At 42.5% G+C, this 14,309-nt stretch overlaps 2 protein-coding genes across 2 annotated transcripts in view; both read right to left on the bottom strand.

The window, feature by feature from the left end:
- The window catches only part of TBX19 (T-box transcription factor 19), a 24,902-nt gene extending 18,128 nt beyond the window's left edge, over window positions 1–6,774 (bottom strand). The window contains exon 1 of the mRNA XM_061453860.1: window positions 6,670–6,774. Coding sequence (XP_061309844.1) covers window positions 6,670–6,720 — 51 coding nt within the window. The 5' untranslated portion in view covers window positions 6,721–6,774. The remainder of the gene's footprint in view (window positions 1–6,669) is intronic.
- On the bottom strand, window positions 6,629–14,091 carry SFT2D2 (SFT2 domain containing 2). Its single transcript, XM_061453861.1, has 8 exons — window positions 13,884–14,091; window positions 12,099–12,185; window positions 11,702–11,787; window positions 10,538–10,619; window positions 8,489–8,524; window positions 8,315–8,373; window positions 7,536–7,565; window positions 6,629–6,772 (listed from the first exon to the last, which is right to left on the bottom strand). The coding sequence occupies exons 1-8, from the start codon at window positions 13,944–13,946 to the stop codon at window positions 6,733–6,735; spliced, it is 483 nt and encodes a 160-aa protein (XP_061309845.1). The 5' UTR covers window positions 13,947–14,091; the 3' UTR covers window positions 6,629–6,732.
- Window positions 14,092–14,309: the final 218 nt, after the last annotated feature.

Below are 14,309 nucleotides of genomic sequence, written 5' to 3' on the forward strand. Positions count from 1 at the left end.
TGCCAAGGGCAGGGACACCTTCCACTCAAAGCCCAAGCCAGCCTGGCCTTGAACACTGCCAGGGATGGGGCAGTCACAGCTTGTGTGGACAACCTGTGCCAGCGCCTCAGCACCCTCACAGGGAAGAATTTTAAATAATGATTTTAAATAAGTATCAAAAACCCCTGATGCAGCATGGTGAGTCAGCCCTGGCTGTCCCCAGGCGCCCACCAAAGCCGCTCTATCTCCCCTTCTCAGCTGGGCAGGGGAGAGAAAACAGAATGCTCATGAGCTGAGATAAGGACGGGGAAAGATCACTCAGCAATTATGCTCACAGGTAAAACAGACTTGACTTGGGGAAATGACTTTAATTTATTAACCAATCATGTCAGAGCAGGGTAATGAGAAATAAAACTAAATCTTAAAAATACCTTTCCCCACCCCTCCCTTCTTCTCATGCTCAACTTCACTACCAAGTTCTCTGCCTCCACCCCTGCAATGGTGCAGGAGGTCAGGGAATGGGAACTGTGGTTGGTCCATTATGCATTATCTGTTTCCCTTCTGCCTCAGGAGAGGTCTTCTCACACTCTTCCCGTGCTCCATTGTAGGGTCCCTCCCACAGGAGGGAGTTCTCCATGAACATCTCCAAGGTTCTTCACAAACTGCTCCAGTGCGTGTCACTTCCATGGGCACAGTCATTCAGGAACAGACTGCTCCAGTATAGGCCTCTTCCATGAGGTGCATCCTTCAGGAACAGACGGCTCCAGCATGGGTCCCATCCATGGGTACATCCTTCAGGAACAGACTGCTCCAGCATGGATGACCAGTGGTCCCCAGTCCTGCAGCAAACCTGTTTCAGTGCAGGCTCCTCTCTCCACAGGGCCACAGGTCCTGACAGGACCAGCTCCAGAGCAGGCTGCCCACAGGGTCACAACCTCCTTCAGACATCCGCCAGTCCGGTGTGGGGACCTCCACGGGCTGCAGGTGAAGATCTGTTCCTGCATGAGCTGCAGAGGCAAAGCCTGCCTCAGCATGGTCTGCACCACAGGCTGCACTTGGAGCACCACCTCTCCTCTTCTGCACTGATCTTGGTGTCTGCAGAGCTGTTTCTCTCACATAATCTCACTGTTTTCTTCCCCAGCTGCAATTGCACAGGTTTCCCCCTTCTTCTTAAATACATTATCCCAGAGGTGCTGCCACCATTGCTGATGGGTTCAGCCTTGGCCAGCACTGGGTCCGTCTTGTAGCCAGCTGGCATCGGCTCTATCAGACACAGGAAAACTGCCAGCAGCTCCTCACAGAAGCCACTGCTGTAGCTGCTGCACTACCAAATCCTTGCCATGCCAACCCAGTACGCTGTCATGCTGGTGATAAATGTTTCTCAGTTTTAAACACTAATTATACCTTTCCCTAATTAGTTTTTCCTGCTTGAAGATCTTCAGTGCCATCACCAGACATGGATTAACACCTAGAGCAATAAACTCTTCCTGTCCCATTTTGAAGATGAGAAAGTAATAAAAATATTTAAGAGAATCTAAACAAACTTTTAAATTTGATTTACAACATCTCAGAACAAAATTAATAGGTCCAGTGTTCACATTCAGGAAATCAAACATGCACATTTGACTTGGATGCATAAATTAAAACTTTTTGTTAACTATGAGAGTTAACACATTGCAGGGCTGAGGCATTTGATTCTCTCAGAAGTGGTAAGCCTGTCACATCCTGTTACAACTAGAAAACACTGAAGTATCTGCCCATGATAAACTAACTCTACATATCTGGAAGTAATAGCACTTCAAGAGCTGCTGTGAGATCAAGTTGGCCAGCCAATACTTTGGAGGTACCATTTTTACACCATGCAAGTGTGTCTCCACGCTTGCTTCTGAAGACATTTTAAAAGCATAAACTCTCAGGAACAAGCTCTCTTACAGGTGCCACAAGGGATCCCAAAAAAAACTTTAAAGGGTTTCAAACAGGCTAGCTTAAAAATATCAATCCCCCAAATTGGCATCTTAGATACACTATTCCATCTCTAAGTCATCAGAAGCTTTCTAAAGAAAAGTGAGAAAACAAGAGGATTTTGTTCCCTTTAGGCATCTCCAGCTCTTCATGGCTGGGCACTTACAAGCCTGTACCCCCACTGATACAGCAACTGAGACCGAGGTCAACAGGAAAGGTACAAGTAAGGAGAAGTAATAAGCATCAACCCTCAACTTTGATCTCATTGCATCCATGAAATACCTTCTCTTGCAAATCAGGTCTTGTGGAAAGAGAAGAGAAAGGATCAGATAAGTACAGCAGTCTTCTGGAAGTCTTGCCACTGAATTTGAATGTGGTTTTGACATCACTGCTGCAATATTTATCAATGGATTCAGGGACCAGGTGCTGTAACACAACCAATGACAGAAATTTCCAGCTTGCTTAGAAGAACAAAAAAGTAACTGAAAACTTCAGTCTCCCCCAGCACACAAGACTTAACACTGCCCTTGCAAAAAAAATGCAACTGCCCAGGTTTGCCCTGTCAATCAGATGAAAGTTTAATGTACTCTGAAGAGCCCAACGCACAGCCCTGTTAACACTGCCAAGGAATATTACAAGCACAGCAAGTGTCTGGATACGTAACAGGTATAAACTCAAACAGGAATGCTTTTTGAAAGTTTTTTTTTAAAATCATTGTACCTAACTTTACTTTTAACACATTCAGAACTCACTGGCTTTTTACTTACATTGTACATCAGTATTTGGTGTATTTATTCCACAAAGAGGCACACTGCTTTATAACTCTTACCTCTGCTGACAGAATAACATCAATAATTATTTGCTCTGTAGCATGGACTAAGCCAACAGTTTGTTGGCACATGTAGGTTGACTCTTGAGGTAAATAAGAAAGACATAATAAAAATATCATCCTCACCTTAACAACTCAAGTTGTGCCAACCAGTTGTCTATGTACATGCAGATATGCCAGTAAGCATTTGGTTGAGCTAGACACATGCTGGGTGAAGCAGCCATACTGCAGTGGTACTTCTGCAGAGATCCCCTTACTTTCTTTGCTGTTTACACAAGAAAATCACTTTAAAAAACAAAATGAAAAACCAAGAAAACAACAAGGAATCCAACCAGCAAACCAATACACAGCAATTCCAGTATCATCTGCAGAATCAGCATCATTAGACACTTCACATTAACCATAAGAGCAATTCATTTAATGCAATGACAACTTTATTGAAGGGGAAAAAAAAAACCCAGCACTTGTAAGTAAAGCTTTCACTTCATTACAGAGAAAATTTTAAATTAGGAAAAAGATTTTTTTATCAATGTAGAAATCAAATAGTGTAAATACCTAGAAAAGGCACAACAGCAAACAGGATCAGTACAAACAGTACAAAACTTTGTAGAGAATTTCAGAGTTTGATTTTTATTTTACAAAACAATTCCACAGCTGGTAAAAACATTTAGTGTTGTCACATTACAGTGAGGCATGTGGTTTTAAGAAAATATACCATTTCTGTGCTTTCTGCTCTACATGGTCAGTATTTGGTACAGTTGTAAACATCAGTATTTAAGACAAAGGTGTTTAAATGTCATCCTCCTCCTCAGATTTGAGAATCTACAATAACAGTGATCTTGCTTTCATTAATGTGATTAAGTACCAAAATTAAGCAGGAACTGTTCTTAGAAACTCAGAGGCTCTTTCAATCTCTAGCACACAGCACAAGGGGATGGGCTTCAAGTGCCCACACTGCTCCATGAGGCAGGTCCCAGAACACGAGTTTCTAACTGCCTGTAAGCAACAGTGCCAAAGCCTCCAAATATAAGGCATGCCAGCTGCAGTCTACCCACAAGTAGGCTGTTATCCTGCAGTGAGCTGGAAGCCACCCCATGGCAGAGTCTCTGTCCTCCTCCAAACCTGCCTTGTAAGTATCCACACACAAAGCCTAATACACTGTTTTGAAACATGATTTCTTAAAACAATTTCAACTCAGTGCAGAAATTTCTTTGTTCCTCATGAGCAATCTTATTACTGTAAATACTAAGCAAGATGAAATTGCTGCCATCACTGTCACACCATCTCACACAGTACCAACATTCACAATGGACTCCATCGCAAAAACCAGCAAAACTTGGAAGTAATGAAAAATCCCTACATTTCAGTGTATAGAATCCCAGTACTTTGGGAACAGATGACTACCACCCTCCCCATTTCTATTTCTACTACATCTGGAAAGTCAGCTGGTCCCCAGTATGCACATTTCACGCTAGAGCGGTGTGCTAAAGCTCCTTGGATAAGGTTACATTATCTGTACTGCAAAAAAAAAAAATAATAAAAAAACATGTGGATAGACAAGTTAACCAACAGTGAGGCTGGGCAAAATGTGCTTTCCGGTAGAACACCAAATCCTGCAGAAAAGATGGGCATCCAACATCATAAAAGTTTCTTTAGGAAAGTAAGCCTTGAGTTAAGGCAGCTAAGCAAGGACTTTGGGAAGGAAAGAACTTTGTGATTTAAACCGCAAACATCTCTATTTGCAGTAGAGTGCACATAACAACATTCCTGCCTTGAAGGACATTAAGATAGAAAGCCAGAGATCTCCAGAAATGCCCACCATGCACTCTGTCAAGCGGATAGCCAAAGCTGACAATATCAAAAATTAACACAAAGTCATTTCAGTGAAGAAAAAAAAAAAAGAAGTGGTATAATGGTATAATTTGAATCAGATTGAAACTGATCAAGAGGGAGCATTCACATACTAGTTTACTCCCTGATTGTGTAATAATCATATAAAGTATTTTAACAAACTGGAGAAATTTTTTGCTAAACTTGGCAATAGTCTGAACACAATTATTTATAAGCGAGTAAGAATGTGAAGAGTTTTGTTCTGATAGAGGAGTTATTTTAAATTAAAACTGCTTGTTGATGAAGCGACAAACCCTAAGTATGTTTCACATATTGGCAAGACCATGGTGACTCTCTCCTACCACCCGACGTTCACAAGAGCAGAATACAACACCAAAAGGCAACGTAAGCTCTAGCGGCACTCTAGTGATCCTTATGTCTTTGCCATCTCTCCTTGAGTTCCCGTCTTTTAAGGGCACAATTGCTTAGCCTCATGTGGAAGCTAAAATCAAGTCAAGATTTGTTCTCCTCTCTTCCTGAAAAAAAAAGCTGCAGAGCTGGAATTATAGCTTTAAAAAGGATGGGGGGGGGGGGAGGAAATAATCCATTTAAGTTTACCCACTGCTTACTAGTAGTTTCGTAAATATTCTTCCTGTAAGTGGTTGTGCTCACAACAGTCAACTAAAAGGTTTCAGTTAGCGAGTATGAAAGTTGAAAAACTAATCTTCAGCACACCCAATTCTACCAATCTTCCAGACAACTGATAGGGAGTTGGGGTGCCACAATCCTGCACAACCTGAAGCATTCAAAAAAATGAACCCCAGAGGACAAATTCCATTATGTTGACTGCTGATGATCCTGGAATGATGATCTGAGTGTAATTTCCCTGGAGACGGGAAGGAGAAATAATGTATGCTCTACTCATAGCATTTTCCAGAAACACCCAGAGAAGTTAAAACTTAATAAAGATTAATGTAAAAGGCATCAGGGTTGCATTCAGTTGCCCTTATACAAAGGAATTCTGTAAACATTATTAAAGCCCTAATAAAAGGCTAACATGGGTCTTCTGACAGATGTAAATTAGGTTTTGAATCTACTACCTGATAGAACAAGACACATCAGTTTAGATGTTTGTTGTAGACCAGTGAGGGAAAATTCATACCAGTATTCTTTAATTCCCCAGCTTCTCTTGGGCATTTAATGAAATCTTACCACAAATTCTCTCTCAGTTTACCTATCATGCCCTCAGCTTTGCACTGTTTCTATGTTACAGCTGAGGGAAAAGAAAAGCAAGCACTTTGCTTCATGTGAAAAAATTCAGCTTCCTACATTGTCCATACTGCCATTAGCTCTAGGGAAGTCAAAGAACTTGATTTCCTGGCAGATGAAAAATTCTACTAACCATATTTCGCATGTGCTTTTTGTAAGGAAAAAGTTTTTACAGATTAAAGTGTCCCTTTCATGTATGTTAAGGAAGCACTATCAGTCTAAACTGAAAATTAAAAACTTATTTAAAGACACAAATATTTCACACTTACTCCCAAAACAGTCTTGTCATTTAGAATTAAGTATTTTAGAAGTCTCATAAACCTAAAATTTTGCAGGAGAGGAAGGAAAGAATACCAATATTCCATTACCCAAGGCAAACAGTGCAAAGAGTGACATAAGGCTATTAAAAAAAAAAAACAAACAAAAAAAACCAAACAACAAATTGTCATAAAAAAAAAAATAAAAAAAAAATCAGTTGGAGTTGGCAACTGGTTTTCTTGAAAAAGAGATCCTCTCGACTGGCATAGTCCCATCAGAGTCCAGGTCTCCATTTTACAGACTTCACTTACTACTTTTGAAAAAATCAAACAAATACATAATTTTACATAAGAATTATCGTAACAAACTCTGGATCTCTGCCCAGTTCTTCTGCCAGACTGAACTTCATTTTATCACTAGCACCCTGTCCTACAGACACCATTGCTCAGAAAACCAAGCAATTGCATAAATTGGATTTAACACAAGGAGATTCTAACAAGGTAAAAGGCACATATTTAAGACAGAAGTAGGAAAATACATACACAGTGATCTTTACATAGTTCTACTATGCTTCCTAGAACTTTGTGAAGCATCCAGTATTCCTGTTAGGACAGACAGACAGAAACACATTTCTTCACAGCATCCCTACAGGCAGAAGAAAGGAACAAAACAAAACAGAGTCACCTCAGTTATGCTGCTTGATGAGACTCATTCCATGCTGCTACCACACAGACACTGAGGACTTTAAATACCAGCTGACCATGTATTAACTTCGCTCACATAATTTGCATGACTACGTGAATGCATCAGAGACAAGTGGTCTGCTCACCGTGCACCCACCCAACTGCAGTGTGGGTGACACCTCTACTGAGGCAGTGCTGATGGAGCAGGATAGAGAACTGCTTGCTCAAACACAGAATAGTGCTCGTGGGGGAGAACAGGGTAAAAAAAGGTACGCAGGAGAATACAATGATCTAATCGTATTTTGGACAACATTTACGCATTCCAAAGGCAAAGTTTAAGTTCAGTGTGGGGTCACACACTTATGTATTTTTTAAATGGGAAGCCCTCTAATTTTGTTACCTTTGTGTCCTCCCACTAGAGAAGATGCTCAGTTTCATTTTCAGGTTCAACTACATGCATTTCCTCCCCCTAAAACACCACCATAGAAAAACTTCTAAATCCATACATTACAACAGTTCTATAAACAAATCTTCTGTATTGTTATATCAGAATTCAAGGCTGGGTTGGATGGGGCTTTGAGCAACCTGGTCTAGTGGAAGGTGTTCCTGCCCATTGCAGGGGGTTTGGAAGCAGATGATCTTAAGGTCCTTTACAACCCAAACCATTCTGTGTTTCCACGATTAAACTTCAAGATAACAAAAAGTAATGGAGTAGGAAAGATTACCTTGCATAAGGTATGAAGGAAATGCTGTACCTAAGAAGAAAGATTTTTAAAGTTACTCTTTATGTCAGATTTTAGTAAAAGTCACAAACAAGAACAACTCTTCCAATGCTCTAAACAGGTAACTGGAAGATGAAGCTTCATTTTGATTATACAAGTTTGTGAGTACCAGAAACTCATATCCTTACAAGTCATCTTAGCCCAGCCAGATTGTGAAACACTATGGCAAAAGCAGGGGACATACTGCAGAAGCATTTTAAATGTAGTTCTCTTGCACCTAATACTCTCCATGCTGCATCGCCTACAGGCAGGTAAGGGCTGACTAGATCATATCAGCTTCTGTATTACTTCTGTGACATCACATAGAGCATATGTTAACTTAAAGAACACCAACACTTAATCTGATTGGCATATCTAAGTCTTTTAACAAGACAAATTTAGGAGAGTGTAAAGTACAAGGAATACCAGACAGTAGGCAACAAATCGATTGAAAAGTGAAAGAAAAAAAGCAGGTGTACTTCAAGCTGACAGAAATTAAACACTTTCTAAGGAACTTTCCCAGAAATGGAGCCCTGAGCTGCATCTCCTAAGCCTCTGAAATGGCACGATAGACCAAGAAGCAGGAACAAGTCAGCTTCTCATTCATGCTCTGTTTTGCACCTAGCAGGATGGCAAGATAAAAATCTCCTTACCCCAACTCACATAAGGTCAAAATCCACTCAGTTCAGCTACTGACGTCAGGTGCAATAGAAAATGAAGTGCATGGGGAAGAAATCACTTACCATGCCAAGGCAAAAAACTGTAAGATGCAGAAAAGCAGAGCAAGTCCTTCCTTATGCCACTGGAGGAGGAGAGAAGGGGGGAGGGAGGAAGAAACATGGCAGAGACAACAGTGTAAGAATCTGGTTTTTAAAATATACTCCAGCCATACATACATATAGCACTCAAGTACTCACCCAGAAAGCAGAGCACAGTGTTAGTATGAGACACAACTAGAAGAAAATAAAGAATTTCTATTAAACATAGAAACAACCACAGTTTTTATCGATATTGTAACACAGTAACAGGTTTCTCCACAGAGATGGAAACAGACTACATAATTTCATAGTTTCATCCAATCCTGCATAAAAGTTCCCCTTATTTAAAATGCTCTTGCTATTACATTTCTGAAATAAATTAAAGCAATGAGGAAATATCAGCACGGTACCTTCAGAAAGTAATTTTATTGCTGATAAGGAACAAGAGGAAGAGGTTCCTACAGTTCTTTGCAATATCAGCAGGTCTCTGCTTCATCCCACACACTTGTTGGTGTCACACTTACAAACCACGCTGCATCGTTTTGCCTAAGTAAGGCTTTCCAGTTACAACTAGTCTTTCTGTTTCTGTACATGCCACATTTCCTGTTGATTCTCAAGGTTACCAAGGGGTTGAAGTTATGTCATTAGTTAATTCTTACCAATTAAAAATGCACTATACTTTCAAGAACTTTCAGCTACTGCTTCATAGCTCTCCTGCTTAATATGAAGTCCAACACAGCCATTCAAACAATCACTTCTTTTCTTTTCTTTTCTTTTTTTTTGGTGGGGGGTGGGGGGGTGGGGGACTGTACTGTGTTTTTACTAAGTTAAAACCTTAGGGGGGAGAAGGCCACTCTGGATTATTTTCTGTTTTAACAGAAGCATCCTTTCAGTTCAAGTTTTTATTTTCAATTTTAAGACATGACAGCTCATTTAGCTGTGACAGAGGGTCATACTTATCTTCCTTCATCAACATCTAACAGCCTTTCAATACGCATGTACCACTGTGCTACTAAAGATTATAACATGCATTTTTCTGTTTGAGTAAAAAATGATTTAGTACTGCATATTCAAAGCAGTAACACACACACAGACAAAAAATAATACACTTCACCTCAACCACAACTACTGACGTTAAACATAGTTTTTCCATTAGTTTTAAGGTGGTGATTTGGATATTGGTTGAAATACTACATCATACATCTAACAACTGGCTTTATCCCAGTGAACAACTTTCCAGGCATTCTCCTTGCTCCAGGCATCCTAAATGCATACAAAACAAACACTCCCCACAGCAGGCTTCTTACTTGCTGCTGGTCTGACAGTAAACGGTCATTTTCACAAGCTCTATCAGTTGCCTGCAGTCTTCTCTGGGTGTTTAGAGAAAATACGATGCCTAGCATACACTCCAAAGACATTCACACTGAAAATGGGAGGACAGTTTTATGCAAGTTTAAACCACCTTCGAGTTTTTAGACTCTCCAACAGAAAATGAGAAAGCTGAAAAGACCAAGAAGCACATGCACTTTGAACAAGAGTCTGAAACTTAGGAGCAATTTTCACACACACAGTAGAAGGCTGGTTACAATTTCCACCTTCCAAAGATAAAAAAATAATTCTAATGGCTGACTTCAGCTGAAGCCATCAGCCAACTGGGACAATTTCTGTATTTTTAATGCAAGGTAACCAAGGCAGCCCTCTCTGCTTTGTCAGGAAATTACAATTATCAAGGTAGAAATATCTACACAACTCTTTAAAGCACATCAGGTAGAATATAAAAAGGCAAAATTATACAAAACAGAATATCCAACAACTTCCATAGTACAACATTTAAAAAAGTAGTTTCCCCATCTTTCATCTTTTAAATAACATGAAAATATGATGTTGTGACCTCAAGCACCCTCAAAAGCATATGCATGGTTCACAAATGCCAGCCACAAATAATTCTCATTAAGCAGCATAACAAGATGGCTTCAGCTCAGTCTTTCATAATAGAAAGGTAGTTTTCTGGTGCTAGAGTACCTTTCTACTATAGAAGATGTGCAGGATGTTTAATGTTTTAAGGGAAAAAAACAACAAAACCGCCCCACCAACTAAAACCACTCACAAACACATCTTGAGATGTCAGATCAATGCATGTGAAAGGACTTTACAATGGAAATTGTTTAGAAGTTAGCATGAGTTAAAATAGATTCCTTTGCCACTTACTAGCATAACAACAGTAGCAATCAAACGTGTAGGGTCAAACATTCTTTTCAGTTGTTTCATTGGTCCCATAAGAAAAAGAGTGCTGTAGAAAAGAAAACCAGATGAACACAGAGGTAGAAAGGCAAGAGTGGAATAAGGAAAGATTCCTTATTAAGGAGGGTTATTTTGTTATTTTGTGTGTAGTCACATGGGGCAAGGAAACAGGATACACAATGAGAAAATCTATTTCTGCTTTTCTCTGTGCAAGGTATTTATACTATAATTTTATTCACACTTGTTCAGTTACAATTAACTAAGCAGAGCAAAACTACCAAGCCAGAAGTATAGGTCAAGGTCAGCTTCAATTAGATCATTCTTAACATCTTAACAGATGCTTTTTTAACTTGCTCTTCAAAACCACCAGCCACAGAGGCTCTGCGCAGATTGCCAGTAATCCAGCTCAATTCCTCTATATAAAGGGCTGTTTTCAGGCCTGGATCCATCCTCTGATGCCTTACCAGATCTGCAGCCCTCATGTAAGAGCTCTAGTAATTGATACTGCAAGAATTATAGAAGGTGAAAGTTTTATCTAAGGTGCTATTTCTGCCTCATATACCGTGTTATTCTGCCTCATTATTATACTATTTCCAGTTCCATCCCTTGTGATTTCTAACATTTTACCAAGTTTCCTCACTCTCAGACAGTTGTGCTGTCATGCAGTCAGAGTGGCTCTGCTTCAGGAACCTCAGTGGTCATGAAGGCTTATCAAACACAGCTACCCTGACAGACTGTCCCAGATATATTCACCACAACACACAGAACATTACCAAATGCAAAATGACAAAGAGTTACTATATCTTGGGGTGGGGGGGTGTGTGGGGGGGGGGGTAACAACAAAATAAAAAAAAGCCTTCAATGCTCAAAGTATGAGTTTGATTCTTCTTTACTGATGAGTAACTTCTACCTTGAATGCATTGCTAATAATGATAACAAAAAACATTACCATTTCAGGGGACTACTGGGGAAATACTGTTCTTTAAAATTCAGCAACAAGACAGTGATCCACATAAGCAAATATTGTCACACAAATACAACGGTTTCTACCACTTATGCACCCTCATCTAGAATTCTGCTTATACTTTCTCATCTTTATTAGGGAGCCAATATAAATGAGAAGATTTTTACCTCCCAATAGATGCAATATTCCCCAGCGTATAAAACACTGCAAAGAGCAGCAGCGCTTTCTTTGGTACCCACAGCAGACAACTACCCTAAAAAGGAACACAGAGGGAAGAAAAATTAATATTGTTTTTAAACTGCAAAATAAACATATCCCAGAAATGTCACAGCATAAAAGAAGTCCTAGGAAAACTTAAACCCAAACTGCAGAATCATATACATGCAAGAGTAAACTGCATTTACTGCCGTTCTTATAAAGAATTAGTGCATTACATCTAACTGGAGCTGAGTCAGACGCCTTCCCTGAGATGCAGAAAAATCAAACAGTGGCATACTGCAAGGCTGCAATTATTTGGGGTCCTGAGACTCCAGTATCAGGAGAGATCATGCAAAAAGTCCTTACCAAGAACGAGAAAAGGCATCCTAATGCAAAACAAGCAATGAAGCCTTTCACTCTGGTGCCCCAGCCTAATGAAGTTGCGTCAATAACCTAGAAATGTGAAGAAAAATAGAGTGCAAGTTATCACTTATGGAGCTGTGAGAGCAAATCCAGGATGATGATGATAAGGGGGGTGGAGCACCTCCCATATGAAGACAGGCTAAAGAATTGAGGCTGCTCAGCCTGGGGAAACTAAAGTTGCGTGGATACCTCATAGCAGCCTTCCAGTATCCGAAGGGGGCCTATAGGGATGCTGGGGAGGGACTCTTCATTAGAGACTGTAGTGACAGGACAAGGGGTAATGGGTTTAAACTTAAACAGGTGAAGTTCAGGTTAGATATAAAGAGGAAGCTCTTTACTGTAAGGGTGGTGAGGCACTGGAATGGGCTGCCCAAGGAAGGGTTAAATGCTCCATCCCAGGCAGTGTTCAAGGCCAGGCTGGACTGAGCCTTGGGTGACATAGTTTAGTGTGAGGCGTTCCTGCCCATGGCAGGGGGTTGGAACTGTATGATCTTAAGATCCTTTCCGACTCAAACCATTCTGTGAGTCTATCACTAATAGATTTACTAACCTATTTATTAGGTTTAATACAAGATCAAGTCTGTAAATTCCCTCCAGATGCTAAACTGTTTCCCAGCTCAAACGGTGCCTCCATTTCTAAGCACCCTCTTCAGCGGCCCGTAGGAAGCGGGCTGCTGCCAAGCGGCAGCCCTGTCAGAGAGCCACCACCTGGAGCCCCTCCCGGTCTGTACCGACACGGGGCTGCCCGTCCCGACACCGGCGGTATTTTTTACTTTTGTTATCCCGCCAGTTCCCCAGACAAACAGATGGGCGCTAGGTTTCATGGGATCACACAACGGTCTAGGTGTGAAGGGGCTTGGAAGCTCACCCAGTTCCACGTCCCTCTGCCACCTTCCACTGTATCACGCTGCTCCAAGCCCCGTCCAACCTGGCTTTGAACACTGCCAGGGATGCGGCAGCCACAGCTTCTCTCCGCACCCTGTGCCAGTGACTCATCAACCTCACAGTGAGGAATGCGGTCAGTTTCCCTGCCCTCACAAAGCGCACATTCCCGTTCCCCCACTTTGCTTCCGTGAACGGCGGAGGTTCGCTCGGGAGACCGAGTCACTCTCTCTCACACCCAACCTCTTGAAGCCACGGCCCCTCTCCCGGCAGCGGCTGCTCGCGGGGTAAAACACGCAGCATTGTAAGAGTAAGTGCAGCTCCGGAGGAGCCACTGCTCCAGGCAGTCCCCGCCCGGCTCCGTCCCGTTGAGCCGGAAGCCCAGGGAGAGGCTGAGGCGACACAGACCAGTCCTACCGACCCGCGCTGAGGGGCGGCCCGGGTCCTGCTCTTCCCACCACCCTGGCCTTAGCACGCAGTTTCCCCCACACACCACGGAAGGACGGGAGGCAGGTACCGGGTGTGAGGATGGAGGCACGGACCCAGAGGTAGAGTGCAAGCTGGATCCTTTATTGCAAAGATTACACGATATCTATATGCTTCCAAGCAATTAGCCAAGCACATCTGTGTTTGCCTTGCGGTTACATCAGGTGAAAGGTCTATCTGATTTTCCTATCGACATTCTCTTTCCAGTTCCGACGTCCTTGCTCCTTGCCAGTTCCAACATCTTCCAAGTACTAGTCAGGGACGGGTCACTCTTAATTGCCCGCTGTAGTTCCTCCTTCCCATGGTCTCTGACAGCTTTGATACATTCCAACCCCCACAGCCGGGAGCGCGGCACATTACCTCAGCCAGACCGCTCGGCTCCTCCGTGTCTCGGCCGCTCAGCACCCGCTTCAGCTTGTCCATACCGCCCGCCTCGGCCCGCACAGCTCAGCCCCACACACTGCCGGACAGCTCTGCCCTTCCTCTCTTCGGGGACTACCAGCTCCAGCGTGCACCGCGCTACCTGCACGCCGCAGGTAGATGAAGGCCGACGGCGCCGGCGCAGAGGGTACCGGGGGATGTAGTCCGTGAGGCAGGAGAGGCCAGACCTCGCCTGGTGGTGAGGGGCAGACACCGGTCGCCTCTGGGGCGTTACGAGGGGAGAAGTGCCAGTGAGACCAGACGGGGCAGCGGGGCCTGTTGGAGAGACGGTGCCGCGCCACCACGGGGTCGGGCGAGAGACACTGAGGAGAATGGTAGTAGAAATGGCTCTGCTGGTCTTGTGCT

This window comes from Pezoporus flaviventris, unplaced genomic scaffold (genome assembly GCF_033815535.1).
Source record: "Pezoporus flaviventris isolate CSIRO_AGI_PZ_B2104156 unplaced genomic scaffold, CSIRO_AGI_Pfla_v1 ptg000015l, whole genome shotgun sequence".
Taxonomy (NCBI): domain Eukaryota; kingdom Metazoa; phylum Chordata; class Aves; order Psittaciformes; family Psittacidae; genus Pezoporus; species Pezoporus flaviventris.

What these genes read in the sequence shown, in the direction of transcription:
- SFT2D2 (XM_061453861.1), bottom strand. Translation starts at nt 13,946, where the DNA reads ATGGACAAGCTGAAGCGGGTGCTGAGCGGCCGAGACACGGAGGAGCCG. An exon ending in AGCCGAGCGGTCTGGCTGAG is followed by an intron (nt 12,186 to 13,883) that starts GTAATGTGCCGC and finishes TCACATTTCTAG; the next exon opens with GTTATTGACGCAACTTCATT. An exon ending in AATATTGCATCTATTGGGAG is followed by an intron (nt 10,620 to 11,701) that starts GTAAAAATCTTC and finishes TCTTTTCTACAG; the next exon opens with CACTCTTTTTCTTATGGGAC.